This window comes from Dama dama, chromosome 11 (genome assembly GCF_033118175.1).
Source record: "Dama dama isolate Ldn47 chromosome 11, ASM3311817v1, whole genome shotgun sequence".
Classification (NCBI taxonomy): domain Eukaryota; kingdom Metazoa; phylum Chordata; class Mammalia; order Artiodactyla; family Cervidae; genus Dama; species Dama dama.
Genome location: NC_083691.1, coordinates 88,084,226 through 88,106,942, shown reverse-complemented (window position 1 = coordinate 88,106,942; position 22,717 = coordinate 88,084,226). Strand labels below are relative to the sequence as shown.

Sequence of the window (22,717 nt, the reverse complement as noted above, 5' to 3'; positions counted from 1 at the left end):
GGCAGGAGATGATAGTTTGTATTAGATTGGCGCTGGTGGTAGAAATGGAGAAAAGTGGGCAGGTTCAAAAAATATTAAGAGATAAATGTGATAAAATTTAGTGGTGGTTGAATGGTATGGGAAGCATGTGAATGAAGGAAACTGTCAAGGATAATCAGACTTCTTTCTGGTTTACAGTGCTGGATCGGACAGTGGTACTATTCACTGATATAAGAAGCTAGAAGAAAACCTTAAATATCCAGAATTCACTTTTGGAATATTGAGTTTTAGATGCTTTTGAAATAGCTACAGTGTTAAGCTAACATGTTAAGCTGACAATTGATTAAAGTCTACAGAAGAGAACTGGGCTCAGTATATTGCCTTGTGAGCTCAACCTCCTCAGTGTTTCTACGTCATTATGGTCTGAAGAGTTGTGTCCCCCAAAATTCATAATGTTTAAGTTCTAATGCCCAGTGATGATGTTAGTAAGTGGAGCCTTTGGGAGGTACTGAGATCATGAGGATGTAGCTCTCATGAATGAGATTTGTGCTCTTGTAAAAAAGATTCTAGAGCTCTAGACCCACTTCTGCCATGTGGATGCACAAGGAGAAGTCAGCCAGCTAGAAGAGAGCCCTTACCTGAACGTGCTGACACCTTGACTTTATTTTCCAACCTCCAGGATTGTGAGAAACAAATTTCTATTGTTTACAAGTCTATTTTATTTTGTTCTAGCAGCCTAAACAGACTAAGACACTCCCCATAAAAACAGTACAACTGTTAGGACATGATTGTGATCAGTAATTTGCAGGCATAATGATGCAGTATTTTGTATTAATATGCTCTTTTTGAGTAAACAGTAATTTCCTGTTAATCTGTTAAGGTAACTAGCCTACTTTGTGTAATATTCCCCCTCTCCAGAAAAGATATCACCTCTAATACAATTTAGTAGTGTTGATAGAGGAATCTTTAGTTTTTCCTTTTTAAAAATTTCCTGCTTGATTTTTAAAAACATTATATTCATGTAGCTATTATCACAAATATCCTTTATACAATATGCTCATGAAACACAGTATACGATATACAATGGATGCAAGAATTAGCTTTTCTTTCCTGTTTGAAAATTGAAAATGACTCAACCTTTCTTAGGAAAAGAAGGTAGTTATGCAAGATTTACTTTTTTAAAAAATTGACATTTATTTTCATAAATTTTAAATTTGTAAGGTATTAGACAAATCTAAAATGTGGTAAAATTGCATAGAACTGTACACACATACAGGGCTTCCCTGGTGGCTCAGTGGTAAAGAATCTGCCTGCCAGTGCTGATGATGTGGGTTTGATCCCTGGGTCGGGAAGATCCCCTGGAGAAGAAAATGGCAACTCACTCTAGTATTCTTGCCTGGGAGATCCCATGGACAGAGGAGCCTGGTGGCGAAAGTCCGACTTGCAAAAAAGTTGTACGTGACTTATCAACTAAACAGCAACGACAAATACACACATATACATAGACAAATAAGTGTGCTTTAAACTGGTAAAATCAGGAAGTTCTATTGACTGTATCAATGTCAGTGTCCTGGTTTTGTTTTTTTTTTATTTTTTTATTTTTTTTATTTTTTTTTAGTTGGAGGCTAATTACTTCACAACATTTCAGTGGGTTTTGTCATACATTGATATGAATCAGCCATAGGTGTCCTGGTTTTGATAGTATATGTAATGGTACCGTTGGGGGAAAACAGGGTGAAGGGTACATAAAACCTTTTTGCAACTTCCTGTGAATCTATAATTATTTTAAAGTAAGAGTTAAAAGACTCATAAAGCAAATAAAATAAATTTCTGTTAGATAATTGATTTTTCTAACAGAAACGTGGTCCACTGGAGAAGGGAATGAATGGCAAACCACTTCAGCATTTTTGCCTTGAGAACACCATGAACAGTATGAAAAGGCTGATATGACACTGAAGGATGAACTCCCCAGATTGGTAGGTGCCCAGTATGCTATTGGAGAAGAGTGGAGAAATAGCTCTAGAGGGAATAAAGAGTCTGAGCCAAAGCAGAAGCAATGCCCAGTTTTGGATGTGTTTGGTGGTGAAAGTAAAGTCTGATGCTATAAAGAACAGTATTGCATAGGAACCCGGAATGTTAGGTTCATGAATGAATTGATCAAACAGGAGATGGTAAGCATGAACATTGACATTTTAGGAATCAGTGAACTATAATGGGCTGGAATGGGTGAATTTAATTCAGATGACCATTATACTATGGGCAGGAATCCCTTGGAAGAAGTGGAGTAGCCCTCATAGTCAACAAAAAGAGTCCAAAATACAGTACTTGGGTGCAGTCTTTTTTTCTGGGGTCACAAAGAGTCAGATACAACTGAGTGACTGAACAACAACAACTGGTTTGTGCCAAGATGAGATTTAATTTTTCTAAAGGCAGGTTCAGGAGATTTAATTTATTTTAATTAATGTTATGTGCAATATGAAAATTAGCTAGTAGTATCAAATAGTAAGAGCTTCCCTGGTGGCTCAGACGGTAAAGCGTCTGCCTGCAATGCAGGAGACCTGGGTTCAGTCCCTGGGTCGGGAAGATCCCCTGGAGAAGGAAATGGCAACCCACTCCAGTACTCTTGCCTCAGATAGTAAATCACATAGTAAAGCTGCTAAAATCGTAAACCAAAATGATATGAATAAAAATATTACCTAGGACATAATTTTATACAAGTCTTTAAAATTTTTTCTTATGGAGTAACATAATCAAGCTCCAATATAGGTCTGTTGCTGTTGTCCCTAAGTTGTGCCCAACTGTTCGCCACCCTGTGGCCTGTAGCCCGCCAGCCTTTCTGCCTGTGGGATTTCCAAGGCAAGAGTAATGGAGTGGTTCCCATTTCTTTCTCCAGGGCATCTTTCTAACCCAGGGTTCGAACCTTTCTCTTGCATTACAGGTGGATTCTTCAGCACTGAGCTACTTGAGAAGTCTAGCTATTATAAAACCATTACGTACTTGCTTGGTTTCTTGAGCTCTTTCATTGGACTATATATGCATTAAAATGTTTTTATAACTAAAATAGAACAGTGGAACTTATCCCTTAAGTGTGAAACATGTGCTTGTTTTATTTTGCTGCACAGATAGTCCATTCTGGTTTAGATTTAAGCTCACATGGATTTCATTTCATTTTCATTCAAATAAAATGGAGTAATTTTTTTGTCCTTGCTCTTGTTGCTTGTTAAGTAAGAAAATGCTTATTCACGTATATAAGAAGTTGGCAAGTACCAACAAAATGTTCATGTTCGTTGCAGTTTACTCTTCTTTCATAAAATTAGAACTTTTGTAGGGGCAGATCAGCAGTAAATTTCATCCTGAGTATACCATCATACTACACTGACCAAATTCTTCAAAGTAAAGTTCTCAGGCTGAGTAGAAGATTCAGAGAAAGGATTCCTCAACTCAACTTGAATTGAAAAGGAGGGAGAATTACCATTAAGTTTTGTTCTGCCATTTTTCCAGGTGGCTTTCAATAAAATTTGAAATGTATTGATATTCTTCTTCATTCTGAGCCCAGACAAGCAAAGGAAACATTTTTGAGATTTCTTTCAAAGATCATTTCCTCTTAAATCCACTTATATTTATTATTATCCTTGTTGTCTTTTTACTTAGAAAATGACAAGAATGTTACAGCGTAGTAAGAGAGAATTTGGGCTTCCCAGGTGGCTCAGTGGTAAAGAATCTGCCTTCCAAGCAGGAGACACAGGTTCGATCCCTGGGCTGGGAAGATCCTTTGAAGAAGGAAATGGCACCCACTCTAGTATTCTTGGCTGGGAAATCCCATGGACAGAGGAGCCTGATGGGCTACAGTCCATGGGGTTGCAAAGAGTCAGGCATGACTTAGCGACTAACAACAACAAAGAAAAATTAACTTAAAATGAGTGTATTATAATTCTGGTAGATGTGCTCACTCACTCAGTTGAGTCCAACTCTTTGCAGCCCCATGTACTGTAGTGTCCACCAGGCTCTTATGCCCATAGAATTTTCCAGACAAGAATACTGGAATGGGGTGGCATTGCCTACTTCAGGGGGTCTTCCCGAACCCGTGTCCCTGTGTATCCTGCATTGACAGGCAGATTCTTTACCACCAGCACCACCTGGGGAAGCCCTGTAATTCTGGATACCTATGCTGGAGTTGATCAAGCTAGCTTGTTTCTATTCTGGTTTAATGCAAGACAGCTGTGTTCCTGGAGTGATTTGGAATATTTCTCATTGTTTTCCGATGTTTTTTATGTGCTAGCTTGCTCACGTTTTAGGATAATTACTGAATTTTTTTTTTTTTTTTAACTTTGCTGTTGCTATTTTTGTACTCACATCTACTTGTATCTTGGGAGAACTGAGTGATGTGTCAAACTGCTGTTTCTAGCATTGTCCTTTATGTGTCCATGATGTTTTTCTACATTGCCTAGAATGGAAAACACTACCAAATTGTAAGCTAAAGGTGCCTTTTTGAGGCTCTGCAGCCACGCTATGAAAAACTACTAAACATATACAATTCTTTCTCACAGCACTCCTTAGCTCTAGGATTTATATATCTTTTTTTGGTTTAGAAAAGGACTTTAAGTGCAGTCTTCCCAAGAGGCCAGGAAACAGTTGTTAAGGTCCTTCCTGTCTCATAATTCCAAAACCTTTCATGTCACTGTTGTACTAATGACTTCTTCATCTAAATCTTCCTCTTGTTAAAGCAAAAAAAAAAAAAGCACTCTTTGTACCTGTTGGAAGTAGAATTTTAGTTAAGTTTCAACTCTCTCATCTTGATCTCAGAGTAAGATGAAGCAGAAAGTAATTTTGAGAGAGTATTTTAATCAAAAGATTCTATGGCAGCATCTACAGAGACTATTTTTTAAGCCTAAGCAGAGAAGGACAGTGCATTCAAAAGTACTTGGATTTTATCTCTAGCTGAATAAACTCCCATTTAAAAGCTTCTTAGAGTCATATAATGTTAAACATGGAAAGAACTTTGAATAGGAAACTGGAGACTAGAAGCATTAATAATTTGCTGTATTAATTAGTAGCTAAGTTAGAACTTAGCTTTGGAATACAAGCTTTATTATAATTAATTGCTGGAGTTGTCAGAACCAGATAGTTGCAGGAATTGTCAGAACCAGAAATATCATGAATGCATAAAATATATGTAGATGTACGGAATATGATATTAACATAATCAACTTTTTATGTAATTGGTAAGTCATCTGGTCAACAAGGCTATTAGTAGTTAAGTTTTGGGGGAGTCAAAATTATACATGTATCTTTGACGGAAGGTGGCACCTGTAATCCCCACACTGTTCCCATAATTGAGCCCCTCAGTGATTAAAGTTTAAGTCAGATTTTTTTAGCATTTTTCAAAAGCTAACCTAGAAAATTTAGGGTAATGTGCAAAATTAAGCTCTTCTTTTTACTATATATGATCTCCAAGGAAGGAGAGTCTATGTTGAGTGTTCTGACTTGCTGTTGCCAAAATTGTTTTCTGATGGACCACTCCAGTCTTATGACTAGGTAGCAGCATTGATGGTTGTTTACTTGTGCATGTTGTTTGGTCCTACAAATGTGTTTTTCAGTTAATTCCTTGATGACCTCAAGCAAGTCCTTCACTATTCCCATTTTTTTTTGACCAGAACATGTGATACATGTAACTGCTGTGATTATCTGTAACCTCTGAGGCACTGGTACAGACTGTGAATGGATTTATTTTGTAATGTGGATAAACAGGATCTCTTCACTGCTTTTTAGAATTTCCCCGAATTGCTGAAACTAAAGATAAGTGGTATGATTATATAAAGAAAAAAAGTTAGCTGAAATATCAGGGAACTCTTACTACTTAGATTTATCCAGGACTAAGCATTAATACATAAAGCACTTAGCATAGACAGTTGATGATTAAAAAAAAAGAATATTAGTAAATACATGAAAAAGTAGGAGAAATTATCTGTCGTTTTCCTTTAGCAAATAATAATATCTGTTGGTTTGCATATATAAATATGTAGTGCCTTTAAAAAGAATTTATGCAGTCACTTTGTTCTGAAGCACAAAATGTACATAATAATGAAGGAAATTCAAAATCCCTGGTAGTCCAGTGATTAGGACTTGATGCTTTTGCTTCCAGAGCCAGGGTTCAGTCTCTGGTAGGGGAACTAAGATACTACAAGCCTTGAGGTGTGGCCAAAACCAAACCAACCAATGTACGAAACCAAACAAAAAGAAAATGATATCCTGTAGTACATTTTTTAATATATCTTCCATTTAAAATTTAAAGTTAGAGTTAATAAGTCTAGATTCTGGTACAAGGTTAGCTTATTAGATGTGAAATCTTTCATGCATCTTCACTACTCCGATTTTCATTTTCCTGTAAAAATTTAAGTGGTTTTTAGGTATCTATTGGTGAAAAAATAAATTCAACTGAGTAACTTTTAAAGATTTTATTGCTGTATTCAATGATTCATGAATTTGGCAGTATCCCATTTAGCAGATAGAAAGGAGCTTTGAGGGGCTGTACAAAATGAAAGACTTTAAGCAGAAGGAAGCAGGGAAGGGAAGTTGTATTAGCTGGAAGTGGGTTAGTTATGGCAAAGTCACTTTGCTTTAGGAGATTGCAGGGTGTTTCAGTCAGATTACCTCACTCGTGATGACCAGGTGATTTCTGACTCACTAGTTTTAAGATTCTGTTTCTGGGAGAAGCCAAAATTGTAATTAATTTTTGGTTTGGTGACATGGGACTTAGCATAAGTGACTCCCATTTTGTGTTTGTTGTCTTGCTTTTAATATTATCAACTATAAAATATGAAAATTCTATGCACTAGCAGGTGTTCATACTTAGAGATCTTTAAATGATAATTTTTAGTTGGATATTTGCTTATGTTGGTTAGGATTCACACATTTTACCTTAATTTATAGTTTTGTCGTCTTTTCTCCTAAGATCTCAGTGGTTCAATAGCACCCCCAGATGTCAAGTTAAACCTTGGTGGAGATGTTATCAAAGAATCTACAGCCACTACATTTCTGAGACAAAGAGGATATGGCTGGCTTTTGGAAGTTGAAGATGATGACCCTGAAGATAACAAGCCACTCCTGTATGTAAAAATAATGTATATTTTTGGATTTTAGAGCTGGTCTGTGAAATGATTATATTCTTTCATATTGTTTAAGACAGGTATGGAAAACCTTAACTTTTTTGGTCAAAAGTTTTAGCTATTTTCAATTTTGCTAGTACATTTGACCCTTGAACAACTGAGGTTTGAACTGTGTAGGTCTACTTATATTTGGATTATTTTCAGCACTTGTATTGGAAAATTTTTTTGAGATTTGCAGTAGTGCAAAGAAACTCGCAGGTGAACTGAGTAGCCTAGAAATATCATGAATGCATAAAATAAGGGTGTGCAGAATATGTGTTAATCAACTTTTTATGTAATTGCTAAGTCTTCTGGTCAACAGCAGGCTATTAGTAGTTAAGTTTTGGGGGAGTCAAAATTATACATGTATTTTTGATGGAGGGTGGCACCCATAATCCCCACATTGTTCAAGGTCACCTGTAATTAGTAAAACTGGAATAATGAAATAATATTTTTAACTCATTGAAAGTTCAGTTTAAGACAAATTAAGAATTCCAAAAAGATGACCTCTCCAAACTCTCTCCCGTATAGCAATTTTCGAGCTAATCCTGGGAGGACTGCAGGGATACTTTCACCTTCTTCATAGTACTTGAAGATTTTTAAGCGATTATGTATCCCTTGAACTTCCCAGGTGGTGCTAGTAGTAAAGAACTCGCCTGCCAATTGCAGGAGACGTAAGAGACACCCATTGGATCCTGTAGGTTGGGAAGATCTCCTGGAGGAGGGCATGGCAACTCACTCCAGTTTTCTTGCCTGGAGAATCCCCCTGGACAGAGGAGCCTGGCAGGCTACAGTCCATAGGGTCGCAGAGTCAGACACGACTGAGGCAACTTAGCACACGTAAAGATCAATAGCATGTACATGTATCACTTGGGGGGGGGGGGGGGGAAGTGAAGAATTTAACAGTTTGGAAAGAAGAACCTGCTGCTGCTGCTAAGTCGCTTCAGTCGTGTCTGACTCTGTGCGACCCCACAGATGGCATCCCACCAGGCTCCTCTGTCCCTGGGGTTCTCCAGGCAAGAACACTGGAGTGCATCACCATTTCCCTCTCCAGTGCATGCATGCGTGCCAAGTTGCTTCAGTCGTGTCTGACTCTGTGCGACCCTATGGACAGCAGCCCACCAGGCTCCTCTGTCCACGGGATTCTCTTGACAAGAATACTGGAGTGGGTTGCCATTTCCTTATCCCCTAAGAAGAACCTATAGCGTTGTAAAATCAAGGCATTACTAAGTTATTCTCTGTAGTAATTATTGGTAGATCAAGTACTAAAAACATTGTTTCTTAATGTTACTATACTGAATTTCATCAAATCTAAGATGTCATAGATTATAAGGTGCAGTTATTTTACATTTATTAATAAAAGAGAAAAAGTGGCTAAGACAGCATAAAGCTAGAACATTAAAGGGCTATCTTATCTCCGTAGTGTAAGGATAAATGAGAAATAATCAACCATGCAGAAAGAGAAACCAAGGAAGTTTGCTTGTCTGTTTGGCAATAGGTAAAGCGTTGGAAGAAAAAGTTCCTATGAGAATGTAGAATTGCAGTCTATGGTCCCAAAAATTCTCAAGAGAAGAATTTTATTTAAAGTCTCAAATTGGTAGTGCCTCCAGGAGACTGGCAAAAGGAAAAGCAGATCTTGGAAGCACTTGGCCTCACGCCAGACTGACAACAGTTGTTAAGACACCAGCTATTGTGAGATGTATCCCAACTTTAGAGATGTTGAAAATGTACATCTTGGAAATGTACTTCAAATGCAAATGTTTTGTTGACCTGTGGAGACTGTACTGTTATATTTAAACTTTTCTTAAATTCTTCTACAACTGGCTCAATATTCAAAAGTATGTGCCTTCTAAGAATTCTTATTTTAAAATTATAGGGAAGAATTGGATATTGATCTAAAGGATATTTACTACAAAATTCGATGTGTTTTGATGCCAATGCCATCACTTGGTTTTAATAGACAAGTGGTGAGAGACAATCCTGACTTCTGGGGTCCCCTGGCTGTTGTTCTTTTCTTTTCCATGATATCATTATATGGACAGTTTAGGGTAAGTACATCTTCCTTTACACAAATTCTAAATAGTTTAAGAGTTTTAAAATTTAAAATAACAAATATTAACTGTAGTACTTGATTATGAAAAATGCTTTAGCTTTACCCATTGTTTCTCACTTGTCCATCCCTACAACTGTTCTTAAATAAGTGGGAGGTTCCTTGGATTAATGGCTTCCAAACTATTCTACATCGTCATTCACATGAAAAATATTAGTGTTTGTATGGCAAGTGGGTAAGTGGTTGGGACTGTTCCCAGCTGCCCATGCCCTTTCTGGTTTTCCATAAGAATAAAGAGTTGGAAACAATACTCACGTTTTTATCTTTTATTCATTTTTAGTTCTGTTTTTTAAAATAAACTTTTTAATGATGACAGGATTCCATCAGTATTAGTTTTTACATAATACTATGTCCCATTCTCAGAGGCCTTATCTGTATTATCAAGACACAGCATGTACACATCACTCCCTCATCTTTAGTTTAAGGCTTTAGGTGAGTAAAAAATAATTCTTTATCACAGAGTGATTTGGAAATAAATTAGTTTCCATTTGTTCTCTAACACATTTCTATAAGTTTAGTGACTTAACACAATGCAGATTTATTCTTTGACAGTTCTCGAAGTCAGAAATCCAAGTTGAGTGTTAAAGGGCTAGAATCAAAATGTCAGCAGGGCTGGTTCCTCTGGAGGCTCCAGGACAGTCTGTTGCTTGCCTCTTTCCAAGTCAGAGGCTGCAACATTCCTTGACTTCTGGCTGCATCACTGTAATCTCCGTTGTCACATCGTCTTCTCTACTGTAGTCAGATACCCTTCTGCCTCCTTTCCTAAAGTACATTTGTGATTAAATTTGTGCTTACTTGATAATTCAGAGTATTCTCTCCATAGCAAAATCCTTAATGTTATGTAAGACTAGTCCTATTAATACTTACCTTGGATAGGTTTATATCAAGTATTCTGTTGCAGACAAGGACCATTGAAGAAGTTGAATGGGGGTTCTGGTCTCTTGCCTACCATCAACCCTTCATGTAGATCATCTCTAAGTGAATTTATCTATATAATCTTTCATTTGAACGGAGGGTTCTAAGGCTAAAAACAGAAAATTCTTACCTCCATAGAATGTTTCTTAATTTGAATTTGTTTAATATTTTCTCATGCTGGATTGAAGTAATACATTTTTGGCAAGAATATCACAGAAGTGACATTGTGCCCTTCTCTACATACTATCAGGCATTACATGATACTGATATGTCTTATTACCAGTGCTATTATTATTGATCACTTGGTAAGGTAAGGGGGTGGTATCTGCCCAATTCCTCCACTGTAACGTTGCTATTTTTCCCTTTTTAATATAATAAATATCTTATGGAGATACTTTGTGACTATGCAAGCACTCTGTTTCTCATCAAGTTTTAGCCCATGAATTTTAGCATCTATTGATGGATCTTTCAATAATTATTACTATATTGTTTACTGAATATGATTTTCCTCCTTTCTTCCACATGTATTAGTTAGTGTTCTCTTTGGAACAGCTATTCTTTCTTTGTCATTACTTATTTATTTATCTTTGGCAGTATGGACAGATATTTATTTTACTTTGTGGACTATAATCCAGTATAATCATGTATTTTATTGCTTAGATTGTTGCAGTTTTAGCTATTGGAAGGTCCTTCAGGTTAGCTTTGGTATCCTCTTGACATATTCCCATCCTTTTTTGAGTGCTTCCTTTCTTCTTGACTTCACAGTGCGTTCTGGACTCATCTTTGATTTTCTCTGTCCCAGCCCTGGAATCAGTCATTTCTCTAGGGAGTCCTAGTTCCTTTTATAGGGGGATATTTAGAAACCAGTAAGTATCTGGGCTTCCCAGATGGCATTAGTGGTAAAGAATCCACCTGCCCGTGCAGGAGATGTAAGAGACATGGGTTCAATCCCTGTGTCAGGAAGATCCCCTGGAAAAGGAAATGGCAACTCATTCCAGTATTCTTGTCTGGAAATCCAATGGACGGTAGAGCCTGGTGGGCTCCAAGTCCCTGGGGTTGCAGAGAATCTGATGCTACTGAGGACACACGTCATGCACCGTAACCGGGCAGTTAGTCTCCTTCCGTTGCCACGGGGCGTCTTTACTTCTAGACCCCTCACGCGGACAGAGCGTGGAAGTGTGTGCATGTATCATTATCATGTCAGTCTCAGGAGCTAAAAGTGTCTGAAGTGTTGTCTGCATTCTATTACTTGGATAAATGGTAATTAATGTACATTTTAGAGACCTCCTGAGATTAGTAATTTGTTTCATGGATAAATTTACCATGTGGAATGCTGTAAAGCAGGAGTTGAAAGTCAACACTTTGATGTCTTTCTGCAGTCATCTTTTATCATAGATCTTAAAATACTGACGTTTCCTTAAGCAACTGATCATTACTAAATTTTCAGTTTGGATGTAAAATTATATTACATGTTATATTCTTACTAGGTTTTGGGAAGATACCTGGGAACCCAAACTTCCTATGACCTAAAGTCAGTGATACCAAAATACCTTATATGGTAGAGAATTGAGCTCATGGGAAATTTTCAGCTTATTTGGTAACACAGATATTAATTGCATGAATTTTTTTCTCTTAAGGTGGTCTCATGGATTATAACCATTTGGATATTTGGTTCACTAACGATTTTCTTACTGGCTAGAGTTCTTGGTGGAGAAGTAAGTAGTTAATTTTGAAAATAGTCTTTGTTTTTTATGGTAAGCTTTATTTTTGATATTGCAGATACTATTAATAACTATGTTCATTGTAATTGTTTGTTGCCCCAGAACTGCTTTTAATTTATGCTGCTGCTTTCAAGGTGATCTATGTATTAGTATTATGCATATCCTATAAATGTTATGAGAAAGAAGAAAGAAAAAATCCTATTTTTTAATAAATAACTTAGAGCTTTATAGGGAAGCATACAATTTATTCTCTGTTTAGTCCTCAAACTTTTTATCTCAGGTCCATAGAGCTTATTGCCAAATTCAGACTTAAACTGAAGAAGGTAGAGAAAACCACTAGACCATTCAGGTATGCCCTAAATCAAATCCCTTACAATTATATGGTGGAAGTGAGAAATAGATTTGAGGGACTAGATCTGATAGACAGAGCGCCTGATGAACTAAGGACAGAGGTTCATGACATTGTTCAGGAGACAGGGATCAAGACCATCCCCAAGAAAAAGAAATGCAAAAAAACAAAATGGCTGTCTGAGGAGGTCCTACAAATAGCTGTGAAAAGAAGAGAAGCAAAAAGGAAAGATATACCCATTTGAATACAGAGTTCCAAAGAATACAAGGAGAGATAAGAAAGCCTTCCTGAGTGATCAATGCAAAGAATTAGAGGAAAATAATAGAATGGGAAAGACTAGATCTCTTCGGGAAAATTAGATATACCAATGGAGCATTTCATGCAAAGATGGGCTCAATAAAGGACAGAAATGCTTCTACAGAAGCAGAAGATATTAAGAAGAGGTAGCAAGAATACACAGAAGAACTGTACAAAAAATATCTTCATCACCCATATAATCACAATGGTGTGATCACTGACCTAGAGCCAGACTTCCTGGAATGTGAAGTCAAGTGGGCCTTAGGAAGCATCACTAGGAGCAAAGCTAGGAGGTGATGGAATTCCAGTTCAGCTATTTCAAATCCTGAAAGATGATGCTGTGAAAGTGCTACACTCAATATGCCAGCAAATTTGGAAAACTCGGCAGTGGCCACAGGACTGGAAAAGGTCAGTTTTCATTCCAATCCCAAAGAAAAGCAATGCCAAAGAATGCTCAAACTACTGCACAATTGCACTCATCTCACACGCTAGCAAAGTAATGCTCAAAATTCTCCAAGCCAGGCTTCAACAATGCGTGAACCATGAACTTCTTCAAGCTGGTTTTAGAAAAGGCAGAGGAACCAGAGATCAAATTGCCAATATCCGCTGGATCATCGAAAAAGCAAGAGAGTTCCAGAAAAACATCTACTTCTGCTTTATTGACTATACCAAAGCCTTTGACTGTGTGGATCACAATAAACTGTGGAAAATTCTGAAAGAGATGGGAATACCCGACCACCTGACCTGCCTCCTGAGAAATCTGTATGCAGGTCAGGAAGCAATAGTTAGAGCTGGACATGGAACAATGGACTGGTTCCAAATCAGGAAAGGAGTATGTCAAGGCTGTATATTGTCACTCTGTTTATTTAACTTATATTCAGAGTACATCATGAGAAATGCTGGGCTGGAGGAAGCACAAGCTGGAATCAAGATTGTCAGGAGAAATATCAATAACCTCAGATATGCAGATGACACCACCCTTATGGCAGAAAGCAAAGAAGAACTAAAGAGCCTCTTGATGAAAGTGAAAGAGGAGAGTGAAAAAGTTGGCTTAAAGCTCTACATTTAGAAAACTAAGATCATGGCATCCGGTCCTATCACTTCATTGCAAATAGATGGGGAAACAGTGGCTGACTTTCTTTGTTGGGGCTCCAAAATCACTGCAGATGGTGACTGCAGCCATGAAATTGAAAGGCACTTACTCCTTGAAAGGAAAGTTTTGACCAACCTAGACAGCATATTAAAAAGCAGAGATATTACTTTGCCAACAAAGGTCCATCTAGTCAACGCTATGGTTTTTCCAGTGGTCATGTATGGATGTGAGAGTTGGACTGTGGAGAAAGCTGAGCACCGAAGAATTGGTGCTTTTGAACTGTGGTGTTGGAGAAGACTCTTGAGAGTCCCTTGGACTGCAAGGAGATCCAACCAGTCCATTCTAAAGGAGATCAGTCCTGAATATTCATTGGAAGGACTGATGTTGAAGCTGAAACTCTGGTACTTTGGCCACCTGAAGGGAAGAGCTGTCTCAATTTAAAATACACTGATGCTGGGAAAGATTGAAGGCAGGAGAAGGGGACAACAGAGGATGAGATGGTTGGATGGCATCTCCGACTCAATGGACATGAATATGGGTAAATTCTGGGAGTTGGTGATGGACAGGGAGGCCTGGCATGCTGCAGTCCATGGAGTCGCAAAGAGTCGGACATGACTGAGTGACTGAACTGAACTTAACCATAGAGCTTAATGTAGGTTGTATTTGCCAATATTTATCATGGGGACTTCCCTGGTGGCCCAGTGCTTAAGATGCCACACTTCCAGGAATAAACATGCCTCATTTTGTGACCAAAAAAGTTAAAGCAAACAAAATGACCATGTTAGAAATTAAAATAAAAATTTTAAATGTGTGTTTATTCATTTAAAACTAAAAGCAAATCAAATACATTTGAACATAAATAATGGATTTTAAAGAAAACTTTTTTAAAACAAATTGAGGGAAAGGCATTGTTACACATTCTTGGAAGTAGCTTTATTATCTGGGTTAGTGGAATCTGGATTCTGATATCTGCTTTCTGAATTCAATTGTTACAGGATATATTGCTTTAGATAAAGTATATATAAAAAATAAGGCCTCATACAGGTATATAATTTGAAAAGGAGGGATATTTTAACACATTTTTTTTTTGATGATTGTGGTTATTCTATTCTGATACTACATTAACGTTCAAGAGATAATATAATAGTATTTTAGTTTTTTTTTCTTGTCAAAAATCAGACATGTTGTCTGACCTATACCATCACTTTTTTCAATTAATTAATTTATTTTAATTGGAGGATAATTACTTTACAGTATTGTGATAGTTTTTGCCATACATCAGCACGAATCAGCTACGGTTCTACATGTGTCCCTCCCATCCTAAACACAACCCCCACCTCCCTCCCAACCCTCTCCCTCTGGGTATTCCCAGAGTACCAGCTTTGGGTGCCCTCAACAGGAAATAGTTTCTTCAGGTTTTTTTGTGAGGAATCTCAAACCATATTAGTGAACTTTTTATATTCTGTTTCACTGAAATTCATTTTGAGTGGATCTTTTAACTTACGCATGATCATCTAGAGAACACTAGTTCACTGAGGTTTGCAGAACTTCCAAATGTTGACATGTTTTATTCTACGATATCAGAAAACCACGTTCATTAAGATCACCTATCTCAGCAGAAAGTGTCAAGATTACAGTGTTGGATGTAAGTTTACCAAAATTCTACTTTTTGCTTGAGAGATAGCATTTAGTAATTTGAAAGAAATACTGCGAGTTGTTTTTCTTGAAGCAGCAGGCTTGTTTCATTCATTTTCAGTCATGTTGCCTGTCAGTACTCTTGAATAATTGTAGTTGTTTTTCATTTGTTCTTTCACGTAAGAATGGTGTTCCATGGATAAAGCATCTAATTCAACTCTTCACTTAAGCAGTTGTACAAATGCTTTCCTTGGGATAACCATTGAATCAAGGTAGAAGAAATGCTTTCTGTGTACTTCACATTTTGTTATACAGAATATTAAAAAGGCATATTCAAAGGTTGAGGCTTAATAAAATCAGTCATTTTAACTGCTTCATTAAGGATGTTTTTAAGTGAAACAGGAGGGTTTTTTTCCTTTTCTGTGTATGGTAGTAAAGAACATAGTTACTATTAGTACAGTTCATACCACCTTGGCATAATAAAGCAGCATAATGTTTTACCCATTGCTTTTGTTCTATTAATATCAATATCAACCTAATTTAAAAGGCAGATAATGTTTTATCACTATTATAAAAAATAGTTTTGATGTCCAGTCTTTTCGAAGAGCCTCCTGGACCCCCACAATATCATGGGCCACACCTTGAGAATCACTGCCCCATTAAATTAGACTTTATGAATTACCATAAACCTAGGAATTGTAGCACTCTGGAATTCAGCTGTTTGTGGAGAGAGTAAAGCAGAAGGGATGCCAGGCAAAGTTATCATATGGGTACTGACTCATATTAGGCTTACTCTATGAACACTGAATGATAAATGTCTAACTCTTGAGTCTTTTTCTCACACTTGGGGGAAAGATCTCCAAGTCTGATTCTTAGCTCTTGTTCTTCTACTTTCCAATTTCCAAAATTAAGTTGGTGTTGTTCCATCTTCTCGCCTCCTGTTTATGCCTCTTACAAAAAGGAGTCTCTTTTTTCTTCCCTTTTAGTGGAGTTTCGAGAAGGAATAGTATTAGATATGTGTTCAATTCACCATCTTACCCTACAACTCTTGAATAAGTTTAGAGTAACATTTATCTGTGTAACTTTTTACTCTGCTTATGGAAATTTAAAATAATTTTAACAGGGACTTAAAATGACATTTGTTTGTGTATTATTTCTTATATTCTAGACAAAATCTCATACAATTTTTTTTTTTTAAGAGCCCATTAACACACCTTTCTGGCATGAAAGTAGCTCACGTTTCTAGGCTTCAGATGTACTCCCCTATTCAATCCGAGCTGTCACACACACAGACAGACAGAAAGCGCGGGGATGTTGCTTTTGCATCCTAGTGCAAACAAAGGAACAACGGCAGATTGTTCAGGTCTATCAGTGGATGCACTCATACAATTTTTATGTGAAGATAGGCATCACTAATTGTTTTGGTAATTTAAGACTGTTGTTGACTCACACAGGGGCTCTTTATTAACTAGAGGGGTGGGATGGGGAGGGAGATGGGAGGGAAGTTCAGGATGCAGGGGACGTATATACACCTGTAGCTGATTCATGTTGAGGTTTGACAGAAAACAACAAAATTCTGTAAAGCAATTATCCTTCAACTAAAAAGTAAAAAATTAAAAAAAAAAAAAAAAAAAAAGACTGTTGTCGAGGAAGTTAAAAGACCTAGATCTTACTTTGAATTCTAACCAGCTAGCTGTGTCTTTCTTGAACAAAGACCTTTGTCTCTCTAAGAATCAGTTTCTTCATAATGGGGATAGTATTACTACTACTACAGGATACTTTTATGATTTTCTTAATTCTCACGTTTATGTAAGTACAACAAAGTTTGTATGATGTTTAATAGTGGTTAAAGTAAGTAACTTGATTTCTATGATATTTATTTAAAATTTTGAAAATTCACAGGTTGCATATGGCCAAGTTCTTGGAGTTATAGGATATTCATTACTTCCTCTCATTGTAATAGCCCCTATACTTTTGGTGGTTGGATCATTTGAAGTCGTGTCTACACTTATAAAAGTAAGTAGTGTGTGTTAAGTTTACTGTTTTCCGGTCAGGAAAGTCTACAATTACCCCTGCATATCCGTGGGAGATTGATTCCAGGATCGCCACTCCCCCCCACCACCACAGACACGAAAATCTTCAGATGTTCAAGTCCCCAGTATAAAATTGTGTAGTGTTTACATATAACCTATCCAAAGTAGATGGAAGGCCATCTACTTTAAATTATCTCCAGATTACTTATGATACCTAATACAATATAAATTGTTGTCTGCAGTCCAGGTTTGGCTTTTTGAAACTTTCTGGAATTTTTTTTTTTTTTCCCCAAATATTTTCAGTCCACAGTTGGTTGAATCTGTGGATGCAGAACCCACAGGTAATAAGAGCTGACTGTACTGGTTTTCTGCCTAAAGAATCTTGTAATCTATAACTGTTTATATCAAGCAGTTAGTAGTATTTTGGAACAGTGATCTTACTCACTGACTTTACCAATTGTATTTATTTTCCCCTTTTAATTGCCAGAAATTATAATGTATATCTAGGGTAGAATAAAGAACAAAGAGCAAATCTGGCCTCAGGATATTACACTCAGAAAATTTTTTTAATTAAAGTTAAAAGTTTCTTTTCTATGCTTATAAAATGAATTCATTATATTTATTTGAAATTCCACTAGATGTTTATTTAATAATTGTTACTCCTATTTGAATAGTAAATTACTGATCAAGTAAGATATACATAGTTCTAATAAACTGAGTTTTCTATGTTGCAGAAATCAGGACTTCTTTATGCTGTGTTAAACTTATTAAAAATGTACCCACTTTAAACATTTACTGATAATATTAAACACTATTAATAGTGATATAGCAAATTTTGGTATTTATTAATTTTGAACCACTTTGGAAAAAAAAAATGACTACTTTCACACATGTATGTATATTACACAGTGAGTGTAATTTTTTTCCTTATGGAAAATAGAACTTCTTAAGACCACTACTTTCAATACTAGAACTACCATTATATGGTCTCCATATTAGAGTATTTAAATACTAGAGTATTTAAGTAGACTCACTTAAGTAGAGTTACGTATGATTTTTGGTTTCACTTAAAGTTTACTACTAATTCCAGTGTAAAAAAAATTATTCTTTTTAGAATTGAGTAACTCCAGGCTAACACTGACATATAAGCCTTGGATATTGAGAAGAGTTGGGTTTTAGAACCAGTCAGTTCTGAATTCAAATCCTGGTTTTGCCTCTTGCTGTCCGCCTTGGGGAGATATCTTTTCTTATTCTCCTCTGTAAAATGGAAACTTAGCAACTACTTTTTCGGATTTGTTATGAAGATTTTGAAGAATAAATAATGACTAGTATAGTGCTTGACACACAGTAGGCACTCAAACTGTAGCTGTTATTATTATAAATATTAAATGAATATTTTGAGAACATTTTTGTATGTTTCAACTGTTGGAACACTCCAGAAACCAAGAAGAAGCACTTTCATTCCTCTAATCCCAATTTTTTAAAAAATTGCCATTGTTAGTGGTTAGGTTGAAAGTCTTGCAGTGTAGAAGCTAGCCCCACCCACGCTGACATTTAATTATTTAGTCTTAGTGATCATGCCACTTTACTGAGTCATTCAGGATCACTGCCTGTGTGTTGTTTTACTTGGGTTAAAGATTGTTTGAATGCTTCTGAGACTACTCCCCAAACTGCTAAAACTGTGTCCTCTGGTTATTTTTAGTCATTGAGTTCAACTCAAAATTGGTCTTTAATATTCTTTATACAACAAGTGAATGTGTTATTATAAAATAGAAGAGTCTTTTTTTAATATCATTAAAATTTTAGGATAAAAATTTTGTGAACTTTGACTTTTCTTTGCTACATTTCTTTCCCTAATCACTTAAATCTTCTTTGTGTAGCAATCTGTTTTGCATGTTTCTTGTTTTAGTCCAAAGTCTGTTGAGAAATAATGAAAGAATGAAATAAATAATGAGAATTCTCATCCTTTAACTCTAGCATTGGAATGCAGTTTACAAGCACTATTTTTTTTAACATTAAATGTCTGTAATTTTATCAATCTTAACCATTTATTCACAACAAACATTTAATAATCATGTACAAATAGAATTTGATTATAATTTTATTTCTCTGTGCTTTTTTGTAAGATTAAAATATCTTGTTTGTTTGCATTTAGTTTTAAAAAGTGCAGTAGAAAATTGGATCATCTCAAATAATTTTCAGTCAGTCTATTTATGTTTTACCTCTGTATCAGTGGTTCTCAGCTGATGGCAGTTTTGTCCCCTGGGACGTTTGGCGATGTCTGGAGACATTTTTGAGTGTCACAGATGGGGAGGGATGGGGTGGCACTAGTATATAGTGGCTAGAAGCCAGGGATACTGCTAAACATCCTGCAGTGCACAGCACAACTTCCCACAACAGTTATCCAGCCCAGAAATTTGATTAGTGCAAGGCTGAGAAACCCTGCTCTGTGCCAAGTGTTTCTATCATAATTTCCCTGATTTCTATCCTTGAAGTTATTCTCTCATTTTATTCTATAAAATGCCTTCAGTGACTACATTAAGAAGTATTATATAAATTTCTAGTGGATATAATTTAAACTTAAGTAGGTGCACAGTATACTCTAAACCAAAATGTTATCATTTTTTTTCCCTCCTTCCCTTATAACACTATATTTCTACCTAGTCCTGGGAAAATGACTTGATACTTACAAGTATTGTGTGAAATTTTCACTTAATCAGTTTTTCTACTTCTTGGAAGAAAAGAATGTTTTTTACAGAATCAGTTTTCTTAGGAAACAAATAGCTATCAGCATCTCATCCCCGTAATAGTTTTTCCAAAAGTTGCCTTGTCTTAAATCATCCAGGACACTTGTTAAAATGACTGATAATTAGACCCTTCTTCCGTTAGAGATTCTGATTCAGTAGAACTGGAATGAATCCCAGGAAGCTCATAGTCACCCCAGGTGATTCTGATAATTAGACAAGTTTGATAACATAAAACCTATGTCATTTCCATATGTCAAGGAACAGAGCAAGGCTGAATATTCTTAATAAATTTTCAACATTCTCAATAAGTTTTGCTGTTTCTCTAATTGGTTTCCAGGGTTGTTTTAAAAAAAATACTGCAAATGTTATTTTTATTCTATGATACTCAAAATGTTAATTGCCTTGCTAATATGCTGCCTTTTGTCTTTTTTTTTTTTTTTTTTTAAGCTCTTTGGTGTGTTTTGGGCTGCCTACAGTGCTGCTTCATTGTTAGTGGGTGAAGAATTCAAGACCAAAAAGCCTCTCCTGATTTATCCAATCTTTTTATTATACATTTATTTTTTGTCCTTATATACTGGGGTGTGATCTAAGTCAAATAGAAAAAGACAATGTTACATTTCTGTGTAGGCTGGAAATTCTTGCTTGAGGATATTAAAAAAAACCCTGTTGACGGTAAAATTTTACATGTTCAGATGTAAAGGCAGTTTCAGATCTTTTTAAAACAATTTTTTTTTTGTATTTAATTAAGCAATTGCAGTTATCTGAATATTTTTGGTCAGAATTCTGAATTCTGTTTGATTCTTCATATTCCAGTGAATAAAATATAAAAGCATTGTGTTTTTAAGATTGTGTCAATATTCACCTACAGATCTGTGCCAAAAGCACCTGGAATGGTAATTATATTTCACTTGAAGGGTAAATATAATAACATTCTGATGATCTAAAAGTGCAATTTTTTTCCTTTAAAGAGTTTTCTCCTGCATTGCAGATCCTGTAGATATATATTTATATTTATACATATATATTTATGAAGTAATTCTTACTCACAAAATATATTTCTGAATAGCTTAAAAATTAAGATATTTTAAATCTGATGCTTCCACTTTCTTTAATTTGGCCTTTAATCTTATTTATGAAATTAAATTTGCTCTTAAATTATATATAATTTTTAAAGTCTCGTACATGCTTCTGGCAGTATGTCCTTGTTAAGAATTCTTTTTTCTTTTGTTTTTTAATTTTTTATTGCAAGATATTTGCTTTATAATATTATGCTGGTTTCTGCCATACATCGGAATTCTTAATAGCAACAACTAAAACTAATTATAACAGTTGCTGATGTAGATTTGGTTTGTTTGGGTGTGCTTTTTTTTACAAACCACTTTTGAATTCTAAACATCTGATTTCAAGTTTCTGCTTATGGCATTTGATGGATATGGCATTTATTAAAACTGTCAGTATATAGGAAAACAATAATATTTATAGCATCAGTAAATATTTTTAAGCGGCACTTCTAAGCCGTAAAAGTTGCTGAAAAGAGACCTTTAGAGTCTTGTGGTCCCGAGCAATGTTATATGAAATAGAAAAAAAATAAAATGCTTCCCAGCTGTGTGTTTTGTTTTATAACACCTTGTCTTATATTACTTGATATTTTAACAAGTATCAGGTACTCTTAAACATACAATATTTGCTAAGAGGAGATACTAAGAAATTCCAACTAGTGAAATTTTATGCAAATAATTTCATAGACTCTAGATGTACCTTTAATTAATGTTAGTTTGTAAAGTAGGTGAAATATTTGATATCCATAAAATACCAAATGCCTAATAACTATTAGCAAATTATTATATTATCCTTTCTAGTCTCAGCTGGAAGAATTAACTGCTGTCTTCAGTATGGTAACGTGGCCACCTCTTGGGATATATTCCTTGAGCAACCTAATGTGTCAGGAAATATCCAGCAACTCTGAAATAAGCCTACAAATTAGCAAGATATCAAGCCCATCTCTCATTCTTTTCTCCTCTCCTCTCCCCTACCTAAAATAAAACCCAAAAACTTTAAGCTGCAGAAGTGAGAAGTATAGAGCTATCTTTAGGCCAGAATAATGTGGAAAAATTACATGATGCTGATTATTTAAACAAGTTTAGGAAAACAGACTAGAAGCAACAGAGGGATAAAACTTCTAAAACCTAAAATGATACAGAATAGTAAGGAAGGATCTATAGCTACAGAAGCAGCAACTACAAAGTAAACGTTTGTCATACTTTAGGGGTTTCTGAGAGCAGTACTTTGTTTTGGTAGATTATTATATTTGATGTTCATAGTGCTGACCCTAGAATCTTCCCCAAAAAGCTTGGGGGTCCATACCAGGCAGTAGAATTTTACTCAGCAATAAGTCAAGTGATTTAAGGACCAACTCCATCCAAAAGTGGTTTAAACTTTTTTTAAGCTATCATTTCTTTAATATGTGAATGAAAGTTCACTTGTATGAATCTTATTTATTATTGATATAAAATAAAGTACTTGCATTCCAAAAAGGTATTTAAAAATAATAGCATTTAATCTTGGGCCTAGTCCAGTTATAAAAACAATTTATAATGTTTCATAATGTTTCAAGCTCAGCCACTGTCTTCGTGGGCTAATGAGCAAAGCACTTAAAACAGATTGTCAGTTTGAAACATGATTTGTAAATTTGT

At 35.7% G+C, this 22,717-nt stretch overlaps 1 protein-coding gene and 2 non-coding genes across 3 annotated transcripts in view; 2 read left to right on the top strand and 1 right to left on the bottom strand.

Moving 5' to 3' along the window:
- Positions 1-21,647, top strand: part of YIPF4 (Yip1 domain family member 4) — a 34,805-nt gene extending 13,158 nt beyond the window's left edge. The window contains exons 2-6 of the mRNA XM_061155643.1: positions 6,932-7,085; positions 9,001-9,172; positions 11,787-11,864; positions 17,147-17,260; positions 20,472-21,647. Coding sequence (XP_061011626.1) covers positions 6,932-7,085; positions 9,001-9,172; positions 11,787-11,864; positions 17,147-17,260; positions 20,472-20,609 — 656 coding nt within the window. The 3' untranslated portion in view covers positions 20,610-21,647. The remainder of the gene's footprint in view (positions 1-6,931; positions 7,086-9,000; positions 9,173-11,786; positions 11,865-17,146; positions 17,261-20,471) is intronic.
- Positions 3,675-3,745, top strand: TRNAG-UCC (transfer RNA glycine (anticodon UCC)). The gene has a single exon. It is a non-coding gene; the product is annotated as a tRNA-Gly (tRNA).
- Positions 16,496-16,625, bottom strand: LOC133065716 (small nucleolar RNA SNORA31). The gene has a single exon (XR_009694975.1). It is a non-coding gene; the product is annotated as a small nucleolar RNA SNORA31 (small nucleolar RNA).
- Positions 21,648-22,717: the final 1,070 nt, after the last annotated feature.